The sequence below is a fragment of the Nicotiana sylvestris genome, chromosome 11 (assembly GCF_000393655.2).
Source record: "Nicotiana sylvestris chromosome 11, ASM39365v2, whole genome shotgun sequence".
In the NCBI taxonomy this organism is placed as follows: domain Eukaryota; kingdom Viridiplantae; phylum Streptophyta; class Magnoliopsida; order Solanales; family Solanaceae; genus Nicotiana; species Nicotiana sylvestris.
Genome location: NC_091067.1, coordinates 90,552,629 through 90,570,864, shown reverse-complemented (window position 1 = coordinate 90,570,864; position 18,236 = coordinate 90,552,629). Strand labels below are relative to the sequence as shown.

The window sequence follows — 18,236 nt, the reverse complement described above, 5'->3', positions numbered from 1 at the left end:
TCTATTAAAACACAAATCCAATTATATATAACGACCCCTCAAAAGAAGATGATAGAAGAGAGCACAGTTAAACATATTGCTCGAAGAATCTCAATTCAAGAAGGAGATAAAATTGATTTGATAAATCAATACTTAGAAGAAGTGAAAAGAAACTTGCTTCAATCACTGGATCAGTGCGAAAAATCAGACACTTCAATGCGAAGTGAAACAAGTGGTGATGACCTCGTGGAAGATACACAACCAATACAGCCAGAGATAATATTATCTGACACAGATATAGAAAAGGTGGAAGATTTCCTCCAACAAATGCATAATTTGGACAAGAAAAAGACTTGACAGCTTACCAGCCGCCAGGACCCACTCAACAGTAGATACACTGCTCATCCACAGTAGAAACACTGTTCATCAACAGTAGAAACACTGTGTAGGGGCCCAGATGTAGGACCCAATTTACTATTTTAGATTCTTTTTTTTTGTTATATAAGAAGACTTCTTCATTTGAAGAAGGAAGAGTCGGAACCCCCTCTCTCTCTACTCTCTCTCTCTCTCTCAACTCCCTTTGTAAAGATTTAGCTTATTAGTTTGTAAATCAGTTGAAGATTAATAAAAGTTTTGAAGTTCAGTTCATCTTCAGGGCCTTGCTTCTCGGCCTTCAAGGTACTTATTCTATTTTCTTTTTAGTATTTTAAATACTTAGTTTCTCTCCCCAGCCGTGACTATGTCCGGCTAAACGGATTCATATCTATGTTGAAGAACTAATTTCTCTTGCATATTAACCATGAAGAATCCAGACTCTTTCAAAATATAAAGAAATTTTAATATAGTTTCTTGGTTTGGTTCCAAGATGGTGGTACAGTCAGCTCTGGTACTACTCTTATTGGCTTTGCCTTAGTGGCTACGTCTAGCCAGCCGTGACATTAAAGCCCGCTGAAGTTGTCAAAAGGGTTATCCCTTTCACAGTTAGAACTGCTAGACACATGGGCTCAATAAGAGTATGTATCGGACCTAGACAGGCCCCTTGCTTGGGTAAAAGGATATAGATCCTTCCATACAGTCATTAAACTATAATAGAATTGCTGTATATTTCGAATCCTTAATGGTCGTGCGGACTACCGCCAACCTTTAAAGGTACTAAAGCAGCTAGATCTGGATGGTCGTGCGGACTACTGCCCGCCTACCCTGATCCTGGTGAAAATGGTATCAGAGCCTAGGAATTTTCATGGTAAATGTGTAATAGATATGAAAGATTCAACATAGATATGAGGCTTTTGGAATGGATTATTTTAACATTTCAAAGATTTTAGTGGTGTGTTCGTGTCAAATCTTTACAAAGATTCTTCTTCTCTTGCATATAATAATAGAATTAATTTGTTGTTTTGTCACATAAATAATTGACTGAAGATTTACGTGCAACGCATATATATATATATATATATATATATATATATATATATATATTACTATTGGGGTTAGACCCTGTGTAAACGTAAAATATTTTGTGCACCGAACTGTCATTATACATAATTAGTGTATATTTTTTTATATATTAGGCTAATGAATATTTTTGACTCACTAATCAAATGTGTAACTTGCCCTACAAAACTTTCTATTCCCGAAGGATGTTGAACGCAAGATTTTTAAGAGAGAATGGCGTTGCATGCCCTGACTTTCAACTAAGAAATTTGGATTTTGATTTTCTTTAGGATGTTGTTGCAGATATTGCCGAGTGATCATGACACGAAACGGCCCTTTTCGACCGCTGCTATATGACGAAAGTTCTTTTTGACCATGTCAAACCTATCTTATCTTAAAACAAATGCATGTTAGTTTTGTTATAAAACAATTACGAGTATTTTATTTTTCTTGTAAAATTAGTTGATTTGTTTTCCAGAAATCAAAAAATATTCAAAGACACTTGTTCCAATACAGGAGACACTCGTAGATCTCGGCTATCCATGATCCTACAAGTTCATATATATATATTTTATTTTTAAATTCAAGTACAATTCGACTCTCAAATTTTAAATTTTTATCTTTCAAAATATAGACAAAATTTCTCTTAGATTCTCATGAATTTGATGTTAAATCTCATACATAATCATGTAATATAATTAAAAATTGATTAAAATCACTTGCCCAATAGTTGTATGAGAAAATCCCTCCTCAAAATCCCCTCCTACCGAGTCTAGGGCTCCAAATATGATAAAATAAAGCTAAGTCCAGAAATACCCAACTCTAAACAAGCTGCAGGTGATGCATTTACGACCTGGGGTTCGCAAACGCAAAAAAATGATCGCAAAAGCGACCACTCATCAATTTTTGAAGAAGTCGCAAAAGAGACAAAAAAGTTCGCAAAAGCGACCCTGCTAGATGGCGCAAATGCGAGAAAAAGATCGCAAATGCGGCCTGCCTAGCCCCCAACTCCCATCGCAAAAGCGATCTATAAGTTCGCAAATGCGAATACAACAGTTCCACCCCAACCTCGCAAATGTGGAGCCCTCCTCGCAAATACGAGATTTGCAAATGTGAACTAAATCTCGCATTTGCGAGACCTAAAGCCCCAGACCAAAAATCAGCAAAACAGAAACTCTTTCAAACACTCCGAAACGCGTCTAAAATTCATCGGAGCCCCGGGGCTCCAAACCAAAGATCCTCACAGGTAAATAAACATCATATGAACTCGCTCGTGCGATCAAGACAACAATATACCATTCGAAATCATAAATCGAACACCAAAACACATGAAAATCACAATGAATTCAAGAACATTTAAAAACACAACCGCGCGTCTGATTCCTACCAAACCAACTCGGAATGACACCAAATTTTGCAGACAAGTCACAAATGACAAAACAAACATATTCCATGTCCCGAAACTAAAATGCAAACCCGATAGCCATAAGGTCAAACCATGGTCAAACGTAGGAATTTCTAAACATCAAATTGCCAAGTTTGGGCAAAACATGACAAATCAAGCTAAGGGCCTCCGAATTCAATTTCGGGCATACGCACAAAGCCAAAATCACGATACGAACTTAGAGTCATCAAAATACTATTTCAGGGTCTTTTTCACTAAAGTCAAACCTCGGTCAACATTTCCAACTTTAGCTTCTAAAAATGAGAATCATTCTTCCAAATCAACCCCGAATCACTCGAAAACTGAAACCGACTATGCACGCAAGTCATAATACATAATATGAAGCTTCTCAAGGCCTTAAATCACCGAACTGAATGTAAATACTCAAAACGACCGGTCGGATTGTTACAATATATGATCGATATAAGCTGGTTGTGTGCAAAAGAATAAAAAAGCAAACAAAAATCATGTTTCTTTGTACTTGAGCCTAATATCTTTGGGCTAAAGATTTGTAAAGTTGAATCTAGGTTATTGTATTGCAATGTAAGTGTGTGGGCTCTACTTATGTGTAATTCTCCCGAATAAATATATATATATTCTTGTAATTTTAAAAACGAATATAATTTTCTACTCCCGAATGATGTTAAACGAAAGATTTTTAAGAAGGATTGCGCCGCATGCCCGGACTTTCAATATAACATTCGGATTTGATTTTCTTTAGGACGTTGTTGCAGATATTGCCGAGTGAGATCATAATACGAAACGGTCCTTTTTGATCGCTGTTATATGACGAAAGTTCTTTTGACCATGTCAAACTTATCTTATCCTAAAACAAATGCATGTTAGTTTTGTTAAAAAAACAATTACGAGTATTTTTTTCTTGAAAAAAGAGTTGATTTGTTTCACCGAAACAAAAAATATTCAAAAACAATTGTTCCAATAAAGGAGATAATACCAACTAACATACTCGGTGAAATCCTACAAGTAAAGTCCGAGGACGATGGGATGTTCTTTTGTCATAGACCCTCAAAAGCGTTTTCAAAACTGGTTAAAAAAACGAGTAAAAAGTTATATTATAGGGAAATGACACCGGAAAATAACGATGATAATACTGCAATAATATTATTTGTAAGCAGATACACGAGTTGGCTTGAGTCGTGCTAGGCACTGTCCTAAGAAACTATTTCAGCAATGTGAAATATTTCCACAGGATTAAACAAGCCCATCTCTATTTATTTAGAGGATATAGGAATCAGGAAAATTAAATATTACAAACCCAGCTATTTAAAAGAGGGGAACAAAGAAATTAAACTACTAAACTTTGAGAAGAAAAAACCACAAAAGAAAGCTGATGAAGACCGAAATTAAAAGGAAAGAAGTAGAAGGATTTCTTTGTCTTGCTAATGATGAAAATGAAAGATTGGAAATGACTATTTATAGCCTCATTTGTGTGAAGTTTTGTTGGGCATGGCAAGAAAGTGGCTGGTGGATTTTGGTAAAAATAGCACGGTATAGCTAGTTTTCGGACTAGTCATTCAAAAATAGCCAGTGTTTACCAAGTCAATGAAAAATAGCCATTATTTTGCTGCAACAGAGACCGGTCCAGCATAATATACTGGAGTTCGGTGCACCTATGTATGAACTCCAGCATATTATGCTGGGCCGGCATACTTTGTTGGCTCCAGTATAATATACTGGAGACTGGAGCACCGGTGCTCCAAACTCCAGTATATTGTGCTTGACCGGTATACTTGCTGGAACTCTAGTATATTATGCTGGAGTTCTAGTGTACTTATGCTGGAACTCCATCATATTATGCTAGAGTTCCGGCATACTTATCCTGAAACTCCAGTATAATATGCTGGAGTTCAAGTATACTTATGTTGGAACTCCAGCATAATATGCTGGAGTTCAAGTATATTTATGCTGGAATTTCAGCATAATATACTGGCGTATTTTTCGGGTTTTGAACAGTGTTTTCGCTCAGATTTATCTTTACATGAAAAGTGGTTAAATTTCGATTACTTTTAAAACTGGGCTATTTTTGAACGACCAGTTGTAAATTTGGCTATTTTTGAATTTCTCCTAGGATTTTGCCACTTTATCAAGGCATTTTGCCATCTTTCTAATGACTTTCAGAAGGGATGCTACTTGGCTTGATTATGACATTTGTCAACAAAGTTTTTAAATTATTACCACAGTCTTATAAAGGAAAAGAAAAATACTACCAGCATAAGTAGAAAAGATAACCCAAACAAAAGAAACAACAATAAAACAAAATTCAAATACACAAATTAATTTTTTAATTAGAAAAAAACACAACATTGAAGGAAGAAGTTTACTGAACAAAATTAGTAATTCTAACAAACCTCACAAAAAATGGGGTTCCTTTATTTTATATCTTTGGCCGGCTTGTTATGACTCATGCCATGTGTTTGGGTTCTCCATTACTAGCCAACTCTTCTTTTTTTTTTTTTTTGGGTCATTTGTTTTCTTCTCTTTTGTTCCCAATTCCTTAAAGATCCCAATGGTTTGACTGGTAATCACAAACTTAGAATATCAAAAAGAGAAAGAAAATAAAAGCAGGGGAAAACATATAGCTAAAACAACCCAACAACAACAATGAGGCTATGGAAAAAAGCTTCTGGATTAATCAAAGATCGTAACAGCCTTTGGCTTGCTAGCCTATCAAGACGAACAGCTTTTCGAAATCCTGAAATGGAAGCTGCTGTAATCAAAGCCACAAGTCACGACGAATTCTCAATTGATATGAAGAATGTTGACCGTGTTTACAAATGGCTACGTTTATCTCCTAGCCATCTTAAATCTCTTATATGGGCAATTTCTTTACGTATGGAGAAAACGAAAAGTTGGGTTGTTGCAATTAAAGGTTTAATGCTCATGCATGGCGTTTATAGTTCCAAACTCCCTGCTATTCAAAGAATTGGAAGATTGCCATTTGATCTTTCAAATTTCAAAGATGGCCATTCTAATCCTTCAAAAATGTGGGGGATTAATGGGTTTGTTCGCGCTTATTTCACCTACCTTGATCAGAAATCCTCCCTTCTTTTCATGAATTTGCAAGAAAGGAAGAATCTGCAAAATTTGGACAGCATCATTAATAAAAATGTTGTTGTTGAAGGAAGATATTCCATGATTCAAGATCTTGTCATGCTTCAAAAGCTTCAATTTTTGCTTGACATGTTGCTTGAAATTAGGCCACTATGTCATACAGCTATTGTCCCTCTTGTTCTTGAAGCAATGGATTGTGTTATGATTGAAGTTTTCGACGTTTATAGCAGAATATGCAATGGAATTGCTAGAATTTTGTTGAGGATTTATTCAGCAGGGAAAGTTGAAGCTAGCATGGCACTTAGGATTGTGCAAAAAGCAACCATTCAAGGGGAAGAATTGTCTTTGTATTTTGAGCTTTGTAGAAGCATTGGGGTGAAAAATGCAGCAGAATGTCCAAGAGTTGAGCAAATACCAGATGAAGATATTAAAGAACTTGAGGGAATCATTAATGGGGTTTCTGAAAAAGCCTCACAAATGCCTCAATTAGTAACTAAAGCTATTGTGGTACATGAAACTGGTGATGATCATCAAAATCTTGAAGAGCAGAGCAAATTGATGACAGTAATTACTGATCGTTGGGAGACATTTGATGAAGATTTGAAGCAAAATGATGGCATTTCTCATGCTATAGTAAAAGTTACACCAACACCAATTAATCCTTTTGAAACTAATTCTTTGATTCCTACTTCTACCATTATTGTACCTGGTAAACCTCAAGAATTACCAGACCTAATTAGCTTCTTGTAACGCGGTGATTGCATCTTTTGGCTTGATATGGCTTTTTCAAATGCATTGGTGAAACAAATATTAAGATATAGTAAAAGAGAAATTAAAGAAACATTATCTATATTATACATATTTGTATCAATAGATTTTATTTAGTTAAAAGAGTTGTTGAAAGTGTTTCCAACAGAGAGTACTCATTAAAAAGCAGCACTGCTACACACAAGAATTAGGTTGGCGCTGACCCCATGAAGTTGCTACAAGTTAAACACATAAGGAAAACGAATCAAGAAATTAATAGATAGTCTATACAGCTAAATATGGATGTAACTATCTCGGGGATGATATTATCACCCTTGCCCCTTTTGTATTTAGTACTTTCATGACTGATCTCATTTTACTTTGTGCTCCTAGCAAAATTAATTCATGCAATACAACGTAGTAATATTATTAGTGTAATGCACCCTTTCCTTTTCAGCAAAGAAAAGGAAAAGAATTTGTTTTGAGTTATTTCTATTCACTTACTCATTTCTACTTTGTTTCTTATTTTATTTTATTAATGAAGTGTGATACTGTTAATTAATTTAAGCAAAATGTGCCAAAAGCATTTGGGTTGGGTCATGAATTATAGAATACAAGAACAAATAAATATACCTTTATATAATCGTGGAAAGAGCTAGGTTATTAGCTTCAGTCTTCTTTCTTCAACTAGTATTAGTACCCGCGCGGATGCGCGGATACTAATCATGTTAAATATTTAAGTTATTTGGATTGTATGTAAATAATCTTAAAATTTACACTTTCTCAGTAAATATAGATAATCATTGAATATTAACTATATGAAAAAAAATTAACAATCTCTTCCATTTTTCTTTTTTGATATCACTCTTGCCGGTGCCATTGGATCCTAAAAATAGTCAGGAAGCAAAATAATAACTCATATTTATGGCAAAACAATCAAATATTGAGACAATGAATGACTCTTTTGATAAGACTTAACTCTTTTACTACTACTTGAACTCTTATTTGGTGTGTTAATATCTCTTAAAAAATATTTCTTTCTTAAAATTTAAGTTTTTAAAGCATTATTTTTCAATAATAATTATTTTTATAATAATGTAATTGAAAATATTGTTCTTAATTCAAAACTCATTTTAGTGGGCTATCGAAATATATATAAAATTCTTTAGCTAGTGAATTGTTTTTACTCCATTTTGATATTTGACATTAACCATGTTAAATATCTGAGTTATTTGAATTATATGTAAATCACCTTAACATTTAAACCTTTTAAATAATTATAGATAATCGTCAGATATTAACTAAGAAATATTACATGAAAAAAGACTAACATTTTCTCAATTCTCGTAGTGATAATTTTATTTTGGCACTATTCTCATAGATGTCAGTGGAACCTAAAAATAGTCACAAAGTGAAATAATAACTCATATTTATGGCAAATCACAAAGGTTGACACGATATAAATGATTCTTTGATTACAACGTGACTCTTATACTACGACTTGAACTCTTATTTGGTATGATTTTATCTTTTAAAAAATATTTCTATTTTGAAATTTTAATTTCTAAACTTTATATATATTATAATAATGATTATCCTTATAATGATACAAGTGAAGATATTATCCTTAATTTAAAATTCACTTTAATCGGCTATCTAAAAATTTAAATGAATCTTTGGCCGGATTTATTTTAGTATGACTCCACTTTAAGCTTATCGATATCTCTAGCCCCAGAATTTAAATTTTTAATACCCTATATATACAAAATTTTGTTCTTTGAATCATTAAATGTTAAATTAGTTGATTATTATTATTATAAAATATTGCATATATTGTCTTAAAATTGTCAAGTGGTTTATTTTTCGACACCATACTTGGCTTAACCTCAATACAAACTACTCAAATTGCATTCCAATTCAAATTTGAATATCATATCAATTTGTTAATAATAGTAATTTTTTAAAAACGACACATAATGTATATTAAAAAAAATATTTGAAGATGTCCTTATCTTATAATCTATGTATTTGAGTTGAAAAAAATATATTTGAAATCGATGAGATTAACTTTCAAATTTTTTGTATTCAACAAAGATGAAACATAAGAAGAAATTTGTTGTCATCTTTTATTTCTCGTTTTTAGATCTTTCTATCATTGTTTTCAATATTTATTTTTTTATCTTATTTTTTATGTCATTTCTGTTGTTACAAAGAATTAATTTATTTCACTATAAAAGGATGAGTTTTAATAAAAATTGTCTACATATAAACTTTAATTATATTTTTAGTCTTTGGTTGAAATTATTTCATATTTTTCTTTTGGCTTTATCTAATCAGCCTAAGTAAGTGCTCACCCGACCACTTAAATTTAAAAATTGAATGATATGTAATTTATATATTAATCCATATATAATATGTGTATAATCGTTTATTGTCGGTATATCATCTAATTATATTAGCTATAAAAAATAAACAATAAATATGGCCGAATATTATGTAAATATTCCATAAGATTTTGATTTTTTGAGTTTATCCATGATATAACTTCTACTATAATAATTTTAAAACTCTCTACTAATATTCAAAAATATCTTATCTTTTTATTATTTTTGAGTTAAAAAAGTAAAGAGATTTTTCGAAATAATTTGTTTACATTTAAAAAAAAGATATTTCACGTCATACCATTTATTTTCTTTATATATACTCTTTGTTACACTTAAAAGTCATTATAGAAACTATCAATTAGAAACCGATTTATGTCTTGTTGAGTTTGAAAAACAAAACTTTCACATACATAATTCAAAACTAATATTCTTCAACGAAAAAAATATTATACCCTTGCAATATTGGCTTGACTACAGCTAAATGAAGGGGTTTCAGCTTATACCCTTTAATTTCTTGAATGTGCTAAATTGAAATTAATGATAGCAATTGTATAGCCAAAATTTTGTTATTTGTTTGATGTCCATTTATGCAAATTGACTCTTCAAACATATATTCTTCAAGAAGAAAAAAGAAATAATTTTTTTTAATATTGACTGATTTTGTGATGTTTTTTTCTCCAGCATGTATGTTTACTTTATTATATATGTAAGTAAACTTTTATTTGGTTTTGTAAACTCTTTTTTATTATTTAGATAAACATAGACGTGTACCCTGTATATTATATTTATTTTAAAAGAATTTTGTTTTATTCAAATCTAGCCGTAGTATTTCAAAGAACTATGCTTATAGGATTTTAAATGTAAAAGAGTTTTATAGGTATATGGAGTAGTTTTTTTTTTTGCTAGAGGCGAAATAGTATTTAAATAATTAGAAAAATAACAAAAGCTCCTAACATGGTTGCATATGATCATTAACCGAATTAAGTATGATAACATGATAAAAAAAATTATTTTTAATTTAAATTCAAATTTTAGAACTTTATCTATAAATTCAAAATTATATATATATATATATAGGGTTTTGCTAACCTACTACATAGTTGTAGTAGGTTAGCATTGTATGCATATTTTAATTTTCTAAAATACCCTTACTATTTCCTACCACCTCATTAAAATTTAAGGACTCTTTTGTCTTTCCACCAAAAATTACCCTATTTTTTTCACAATTCTCACTCGATACAAAACTGTTCCAAAAGTCAAAGCCCCTCAATCAGAACACTGTATGAAACAGAACAGGACATTAAGCAATCTAAAGCTTTTCTTCCTAGTGCAGCTGCCACCATAACCTCATCCTCGTCATTCCACAACATTCCCCAAACCCATCTCTATTTTCATTTAATTTCTAACAAAAAATAGCATATTACCCAGATGCTAAAGATTGCAACTTTCACTTCCAAATTGGCAGTTCCAATACGAGGTAAAACAAAATTGATCTTCTTCCTGAATACCCAAAGTTCTATGGATCCAAATTTAGATCTCAAAAATCTTAGAATCCAAATTATCAGTGACCGTAAGAAAATAACCGTAAAGAATGTGTACTTAGATATGATAATTGATATATGGATTTAAATTTATGTTTTGCAAATTTCAAAGTAGAGTCATATAACCTTTTTGTTCGCCGTCGACGATGGAACGCATAGGGAATGTGAAGGTTTGTATCGAAAGGGAATAGCAAAGAAAAAGAGGGAATTAAGTGAGCTTTTAGTAGAAAGACAAAAAGGTCCTTACATTTAATGAGGAGGGATGAAATAGTAAGGGCATTTCAGAGAATCAAAAGATGCATACAATGCTAACTTACTATATCGTGCCAGTAGGTTAGCAAAACTCATATATATATATATATTTGTATTTAACTAAAATAGTCAAATATAGAATAATGTTACCATATATTATTAACATTTATTAGCTTGTCACTTGGCTTAATTATAATGTCAATTATATATAGCAATTTTCTAGCTTTAATATATATATAGATATAGATATAGATATAGATATAGATATAGATATAGATGCGCACATCCATAACCCCCAATGACTCTTTCAAGGCATAAAAAATTTGATCTCGAATTATGATCTTGAGCTTACACAATTAAAAAGCAATATTTTTTTTTATCATATAAGTTTTTAATTGTATTTTTATTACTATTAGTTTTTAAGAGTTGCATTGCAGCAAAATGTGATTATGATCATTTTCTCACCGATATTCCATTTTTCGTCATTAAAAAATTATTTACAGTGAAATTGTGAAAAAGGAGGAAATAAGTACAGAACGAATTACATGGTTGTATAAGTCCTAACATTCATGGTACATGAATCCATAGATTCATTTATCTGTGAAAAAATAAAATAAAATAAAAATAGATTCATGCGTTAGTAATGACAAGATTTAATTTCCTTTCAAGTAACTAAACATCGAGTATTGTTCTCTAACTTTCTTTTGCCTGTTTCTTTTGTTAACATAAGAAACATTTCTGTAGGAGAGTGTGATGACTAGATCGGTCGTTTTGAATTTTAGTGTTCCGTTTATTGGTTCGAGGTTTTGAGTGGTTTCATATTGTGTATTATGACTTGCGTCAGATTCAATTTTTGGATGATTTGGGATTGATTTTGATAATTAGTGATTCTCATTTTAGAAGCTTAAGTTGAAAATGTTCATTGAGGTATGACTTTTGTGAAAAAGACTCCGGAACGGTATTTTGATGGTTGCGATAGATTCGTATAGTGATTTTGGACTTGGATGTACGCTTGGAATTGAATTCGGAGGCCCTTAGATCGATTTGGCATATTGTTTTGCCGAAAGTTGGAAATTGAAGGTTTAGAAATTCCTTAGGTTTGACTATGTTTGACATTATGGCTATCGGGTTCGGATTTTGATTTTGGGACTTGGCATAGGTCCGCTTTGCTATTTGAAACTTGTCTGCAAAGTTTGGCGTCATTCCAATTTGATTTGATATGAATCAGACATGTGGTTGTGTTTTTAGAAGTTCTTGAGTTTCAATGTAAATTTCATGCATTTTGATGTCTGATTCATGATTCTGGATATTATTTTGGTTTTTTGATCGCGCGAGCGCGTTCACATAATATTTTTAGACTTGTATTGATTATTGGTATGGAGGCCCAAGGGCTCGGATGACTTTCGGACGCGCTTTGGAGTATTTAGAAGAATTTCAGTTTTGCTGGTTTTTGAACAGGTGCTTCAGGTCTCGAAAATGCGAGATCTTGTTTGCATTTGCGACCTTTCGCATTTGCATGATGCGAGTCGCATTTATGAAGTTCACTGGGGTCTGTCAGATACGCATTTGCGAACACATTGTTTGTGTTTGCAATGGGGTCTAGGCTAAGCTGGTTCACATTTGCAATCAAAAAGATCATTTTTGCGAAGGGCCTGACTTCGCAAATGCGATGTCTAGGTCGCATTTGCGACGTTCCCTGAGTTCATCAGGAGTCGCAATTGGGAGGGTTAGTCCGCATTTGTGATGGTTTACATTTGCGAACCCTATGTCGCATTTGCGACATCTGCAACTGAACAAAAGGGCTGGAAGACGGGATTTTAGTCTCATTTTCATATTTTAGAACTCCTAGACTCGGCAGGAGGTGATTTGGAGGAGGGATTTTCATCTTCATCATTGGGTAAGCGATTTTGATCTATTTTCAATTATATTAAATGATTACATATGAGATTTAACATCAAATTTATGAGAATCAATTAGGGATTTTTGTCTAAGTTTTAAAAAATAAAAATTTAGATTTTGAGAGTCAAAGTGGACTCGTATTAAAAACAAAACATATATATATATAATAGACTCATGGGGTTATGGGTAGTCAAGATCTACTCTTGGACTCGAGTTTTGACCGGATCGGTCCAGGATTGACATTTGTTAACTTTTGGAAAATTGTACAAAGATCATAGCCTTACTTATTCAAATTGGTTTCTCTTGCATTATATGATGTTATTAAGTCGATTTTTGTTAGATTTGAGCCGAGTGAAGGTGAATTGTAAAGGAAAAACTATTTTCGAGTGTTGATTTGGCCTAGTTGAGGTAAGTATCTTGCCCAACTTTATGTATAAAAACTACCCCGTAGGAATTAGTTTAATTGCAATGTTTGAATTATGTGAAAGATGTGGACACGAAGTGACGAGATTGAACACGACCTTAAATGTGGAAATTGAATGTTTTAGATCCTTAGTCTTCGTCGTGCATTTAATTGAAGTTGACATATCATGATATATTCTCCATTTGTTTAATTTACTCTTACATGCTATATTTGAAGTCGTCATTACATGTTCTATCTTTTATTGTCAAGCTTACAATTATATACTTTAATTTAAGTTTTACCCCTTTTATTGTCATGCTACCTCTTTTATTGCTGGGTTGTTCTTCTTTAAAGTCATCATTATGTGTTATCTCTCTTATTGTTGACTTGTTCTTGGTTGAAGTCATTATTGCATACTATCTCTTCATTGTTGAGCTTATTCTTCTGTTTTATTGTGTTGTTGTAATTCTTGTGTTGATTTACCTGTCGTACTTTAGTATAATTATTGGTATTGTACTCGGTGTTGTGGGATGTGGGCTATGCATTGTTGTGGTATTGAAATTGTTGTTATGGAAATATTGCGGCATATGGACACGTGTGGTGCGAGTTGTTATATTGTGTTATTGTGTCTTGGCACATGTGAAATTGCTAAGATGATTGTCCGGGTATTTGTATGTGAGTTGTCCGTGCAATTATTATTATTATTATTATTATTATTATTATTATTATTGATATTTGCACATGCGGCGAGACAAGGCATGCTATATATGTTGGTTTTGCACATGTGGCGAGACTAGGTGGGAAAATTATAGGTGATCGTGTGACGAGACAAGGCGGAAATTTACTTTATTGTTGTGCATGTAGTGAGATAAGGCGGGCTATGTCGAGGATGATTTGTGATGGCCTGGGGGCATTTGTTATTGATGATATTTGTGTAGTGGTGTGACTTTCTTGTGTGTGTCATGCATATTACGGGTTTAGTTGTGTTGTTTCTAATATGCTACTCGGTGTCTCTGATTTTTACTTGTTGATTTGGGTTGTGATAGTACACTTGTACAAGCATACACCGTAAAATGTCACCTATATTTAGGAGTATGAATCTCTATGTTATTTATCATGTACATGTATTCTTGTCTACCTGCCTTCTGTTCGTGAATTGGACCAGTAGCACGTGAGTTGTCCTTGGGGATATGAAGTATTGTTACTATTAGCACGTAAGTCGTCCGTGCAGATCTGAGGTATTAGTAGTATTGACACATGAGTTTTCCATACACCATGTGAGTTGTCCGTTCAGTTGTGATTGATAATGTGGGCATAAGATGCCACAGGACTACAATTTGTGATTTGGGACCCGTGATTTGTGATTACGAGTTATGGTACCTCGGGGTGAATCTTGTGTAAATCTAATGGAAGAACGTTTAATTATTTGGTCGCCATTTGTGTTCCTTAGTTGGTTTCACTGGTACTTTAACTCTGTTCTGATTGCTTCGCGCCATTATCACCTATTGTTTCCTTGTTGCTATTTATTGTTTCTACTTTCCACTTGTTAGCGTTATATTGTTATTCTTTTCATGTTTAGCCTTATATTGATGTTCTTTCCTCTGTTAACTTTATATCAATACTCGCACAGGTTATTTTGTCTAGTAGGTGTCTTAACTATACCTCGTCACTACTCCACCGAGGTTAGTCTTGATACTTATTGGGTACCGTTGTAGTGTACTTATGCTATGTTGCTGCACATCTTTAGTGCGATCCAGGTACCTCGGAGTGTGCGGTCATTAGTTAGCTGATTGTGTCTTGCGGTGGAGACTTCATGATATACCTGTCGTTGCATTCGCAGGCCTCGGAGTCACGTTTTGGAGTTTTACTTTGTTACTTTTTATTTCCATTTCAAACAATGATGTATTTGATATATTTGTTACTCTTAAAAGAGATTATGACTCCGTACTACCGGTTTGGGATATTGTATATCTATTGATGGTTGTTGGTCGTGTATCACATTTACTGGTTCATGTTTAATGGTTAAATGATTTAAATCTGTTAATAACTCGGCATGTGTTAGGCTTACCTAGTCTAAGAGACTAGGATCACGACATCCTAAGGTGAAATTTGGAGTCGTGACAAGTTGATATTAGAGCTCTAGGTTCATAGGTGCTAGGAGTCATAAGCAAGTTTAGTAGAGTCTTTCAGATCGGTATGGAAATGTTTGTACTTATTTTCGAGAGACTACAGAACTATTAGAAAATTTCAATTCATTCATTCTTATCGTGCGAGTTTATTGATTTCAGAGTTTGAGCCTTGTCATTCTATTTTCTCATAGATTGTAAGGACACAAGCTACAATTACCGATGATGCTGCTCCCAAAGCCGGTGTTGCTAGGGGACAGGGTAGAGACAGAGGCCGAGGCCGAGGAGGAGCACGTTCTACAGCTAGAGCACCTACTAGAACAACAAGTGAGGAGCCACCAGTAGCTCCGGTTGGGGGACAGGCACTGGAGGCACCTGTTGCTACCCCTGGACTTGAAGAGACTTTAACGTAGTTCCCGAGCATGTTTGGTACATTGGCTCAGGTGGGATTGATTCCGGTTGCACTAGCAACTATATAGAATGGGGGAGGAGTTCAGACTCCCGCCACCTATACTTCAGAGCAGTGGGCTCACATTGGTCAGGTTTTGGGTGTTATGCCGATACAGCCTGTTATTCCGGTTCAACATGAAATCAGGCCAGAGGCATCAATGGAGGAGTATAAGAGGCTTGAGAGGTTCAAGAAATATGATCCTCTTACATTCAGTAGCACAACTACCGAGTATGCGCAGGGTTTTATAGAGAAGTGCCATTGTATTCTCCGCACCATGCATATTGTGGAGGTGAGTGGAGTTGCTTTTACCCCATTTCAACTGCCAAGGGCGGACTATAGGTGGTGGCAGACTTATGAGGAGGCTAGGCCAGCTGATGCACTACCATTCACTTGGACTCAATTTTTAGAGATGTTTTTGAGGGAGTTTGTTCCCCAGACCTTCTAGGATGTGTGGCGCACAGAGTTCGAGCAGCTGCGCCAGGGCACTATGATAGTTTCGGAGTATGCCATTAGATTCAGTGAGCAGTCCCGACATATACCTACCTTGGTTTCTACATTCAGAGAGCTAGTCTGCAAATTTTTTAAGGGGCTCAATTATGGTCTTAGATTCAGCATGGCTTGAGATTTTCAGACAGATACTTCATTTTAGCAGGTTGTAGAGATCGCTTGGAGGATGGAGGGTGTGTTGGTCCAGAAGAAGGAGGACAATAAGGATAAGAGGCCTTGTGAACAAGAAGGATCTATTGATTCCTACTTTATAGGTAGGGTCCATCATCATAGAGGTTTTGTGGGTCAACCAGTGTAGTTTGAACTTCAGGTTTAACGTGACGCTTCAGATATTTGTGGGTCCAGAGTACCCATTCGGGGCATCTTCCATAGCCACATCAGCAAAGAGGATGCTTTGAGTGTGAGGATACCAGGAACATGATGAGGGATTATCCCAGACTTCGGGAGGGTGTATCACATCAGAGTATTCAGGCTATGTGGTCTGCTCCAGTTGTCGCTACACCTGCACCGCCAGCTAGGGTTGGAGGTCAGGCAGATAGAGGTCATCCTAGAGGGGGAGGCCATGCTCGTTGTTATGTTTTTCCTGGTTGGACTGAGGCTGATACACCAGATGATGTTATTAAATGTATGGCTTTGGTTTTTTATGGAGATGCATCAGTATTATTTTAATCCAATCCCATTTATTGGTAAGATTCATCCTACCTTGCTTCATATATAGTTGTGTTTCGTGATTCTTGTACTCTATTTATGTGTTCACTCCAGTTGGGGGATTCTATTGTGATAGCCCGTGTCTATCATTTTGGTTTAGTCGCTATTAAGGGTCATAAGGCTTGGGTGGATTTTTTGATAGTTAATACAGTAGGGTTTGATGCGATTTCTGGGTGGTGTGGTCACGACTTATGATTTAGGTGCTTTACAGGTATGGGAAGTTGGTTATGTGTTGTGATTTGGTTCTACGAGATTGATTTAGTAGCAGGTTTTTAGTTATCTGGATGGTTAACTTGCTTGTGATTTCGAGTTGAGGATGGGAACCTTGTGTTCCTTGTGTATATGTCTGTTTGCACCGGGCTAGGTGTCGTGGTGGGGTTATTGTTAGTTGTTTAGTTGTTGTGTAAATAAGTATAGTCCTACATGGAATAAGAGTATTGTAGGTATTGTGTATTGTTATAAATAGGGATATTTGTATTATAGTTTATGTACATCAATAATATAATTTTTCGGTGTATTATTTCCCATATGGTATCAGAGCGTGAGTGCCACACATCCGAAAAAAATGTGGACAATTCTCGTGCGTCAAATTCTGGCGACTTTCTAGTGTTCATTAGCGTCATATCAGTCTCTGTTGGTGTTGTACGAAAACAAACACCATCATAGGGTCCCCAAGCCTTCTGCGACCAAATCCCAGAATAGTTCTCCAGCAACAGACCCCTCATGCGCCCTCACGCGCAGAACAAAAGTCAAGTTTTCCGGCGAGATCTTCCATGCGCCGGCGCGTGTGGCCTTTTTCTGGGTAGTTTTCAATTTTTTTTCTTCAGACAGCTTGTTCGCGAGGTTTTTCCGAGCCTACCCATCCATGTTTCACAAAAAAATGATGACTTTCTTATTTTTCGGTTAAAAATTCCAGATTTCGGCGATTGTTTCTGATTTTTTGGAAAAAGTATCCCTATTCGGCTTGATCTTCTGTTATTTGCTGATATTTTGCTAGCCCTCTATTTAATCCAACCAGGTCTCTCGGACTTGATGATTTTGGTTCCAAAAACAGTAGAGTTGGAACTTGATGAGTACTTCTGAACCCCTACTTGGGAGTTTAAATTATTTATCTTGGGGCTCGTCTATAGAGTTGTAGTGTAAAAGTCAAGGTGTTCAAGATCACTTCACCAAATAGGCTAGAGAGGGATATGAAAAGGCTAAAGCACAGTGGGAAAAGATCGATGCTCAACTATGTAATATCTTGTGGCAATCTATTGATTCCAAATTAATGCCTTTGTTTCGCCCAT

At 34.6% G+C, this 18,236-nt stretch overlaps 1 protein-coding gene across 1 annotated transcript; it reads left to right on the top strand.

Moving 5' to 3' along the window:
* The first annotated feature begins 5,340 nt into the window (after window positions 1-5,340).
* LOC104212355 (putative clathrin assembly protein At1g25240) lies at window positions 5,341-6,772 on the top strand. Its single transcript, XM_009761581.2, has one exon. It carries the CDS (start codon window positions 5,480-5,482, stop codon window positions 6,677-6,679), a length of 1,200 nt encoding a protein of 399 aa, XP_009759883.1. The 5' UTR covers window positions 5,341-5,479; the 3' UTR covers window positions 6,680-6,772.
* Window positions 6,773-18,236: the final 11,464 nt, after the last annotated feature.

Excerpts from the sequence above, each read along its gene's own strand:
- LOC104212355 (XM_009761581.2), top strand. The coding sequence starts at position 5,480 with ATGAGGCTATGGAAAAAAGCTTCTGGATTAATCAAAGATCGTAACAGC.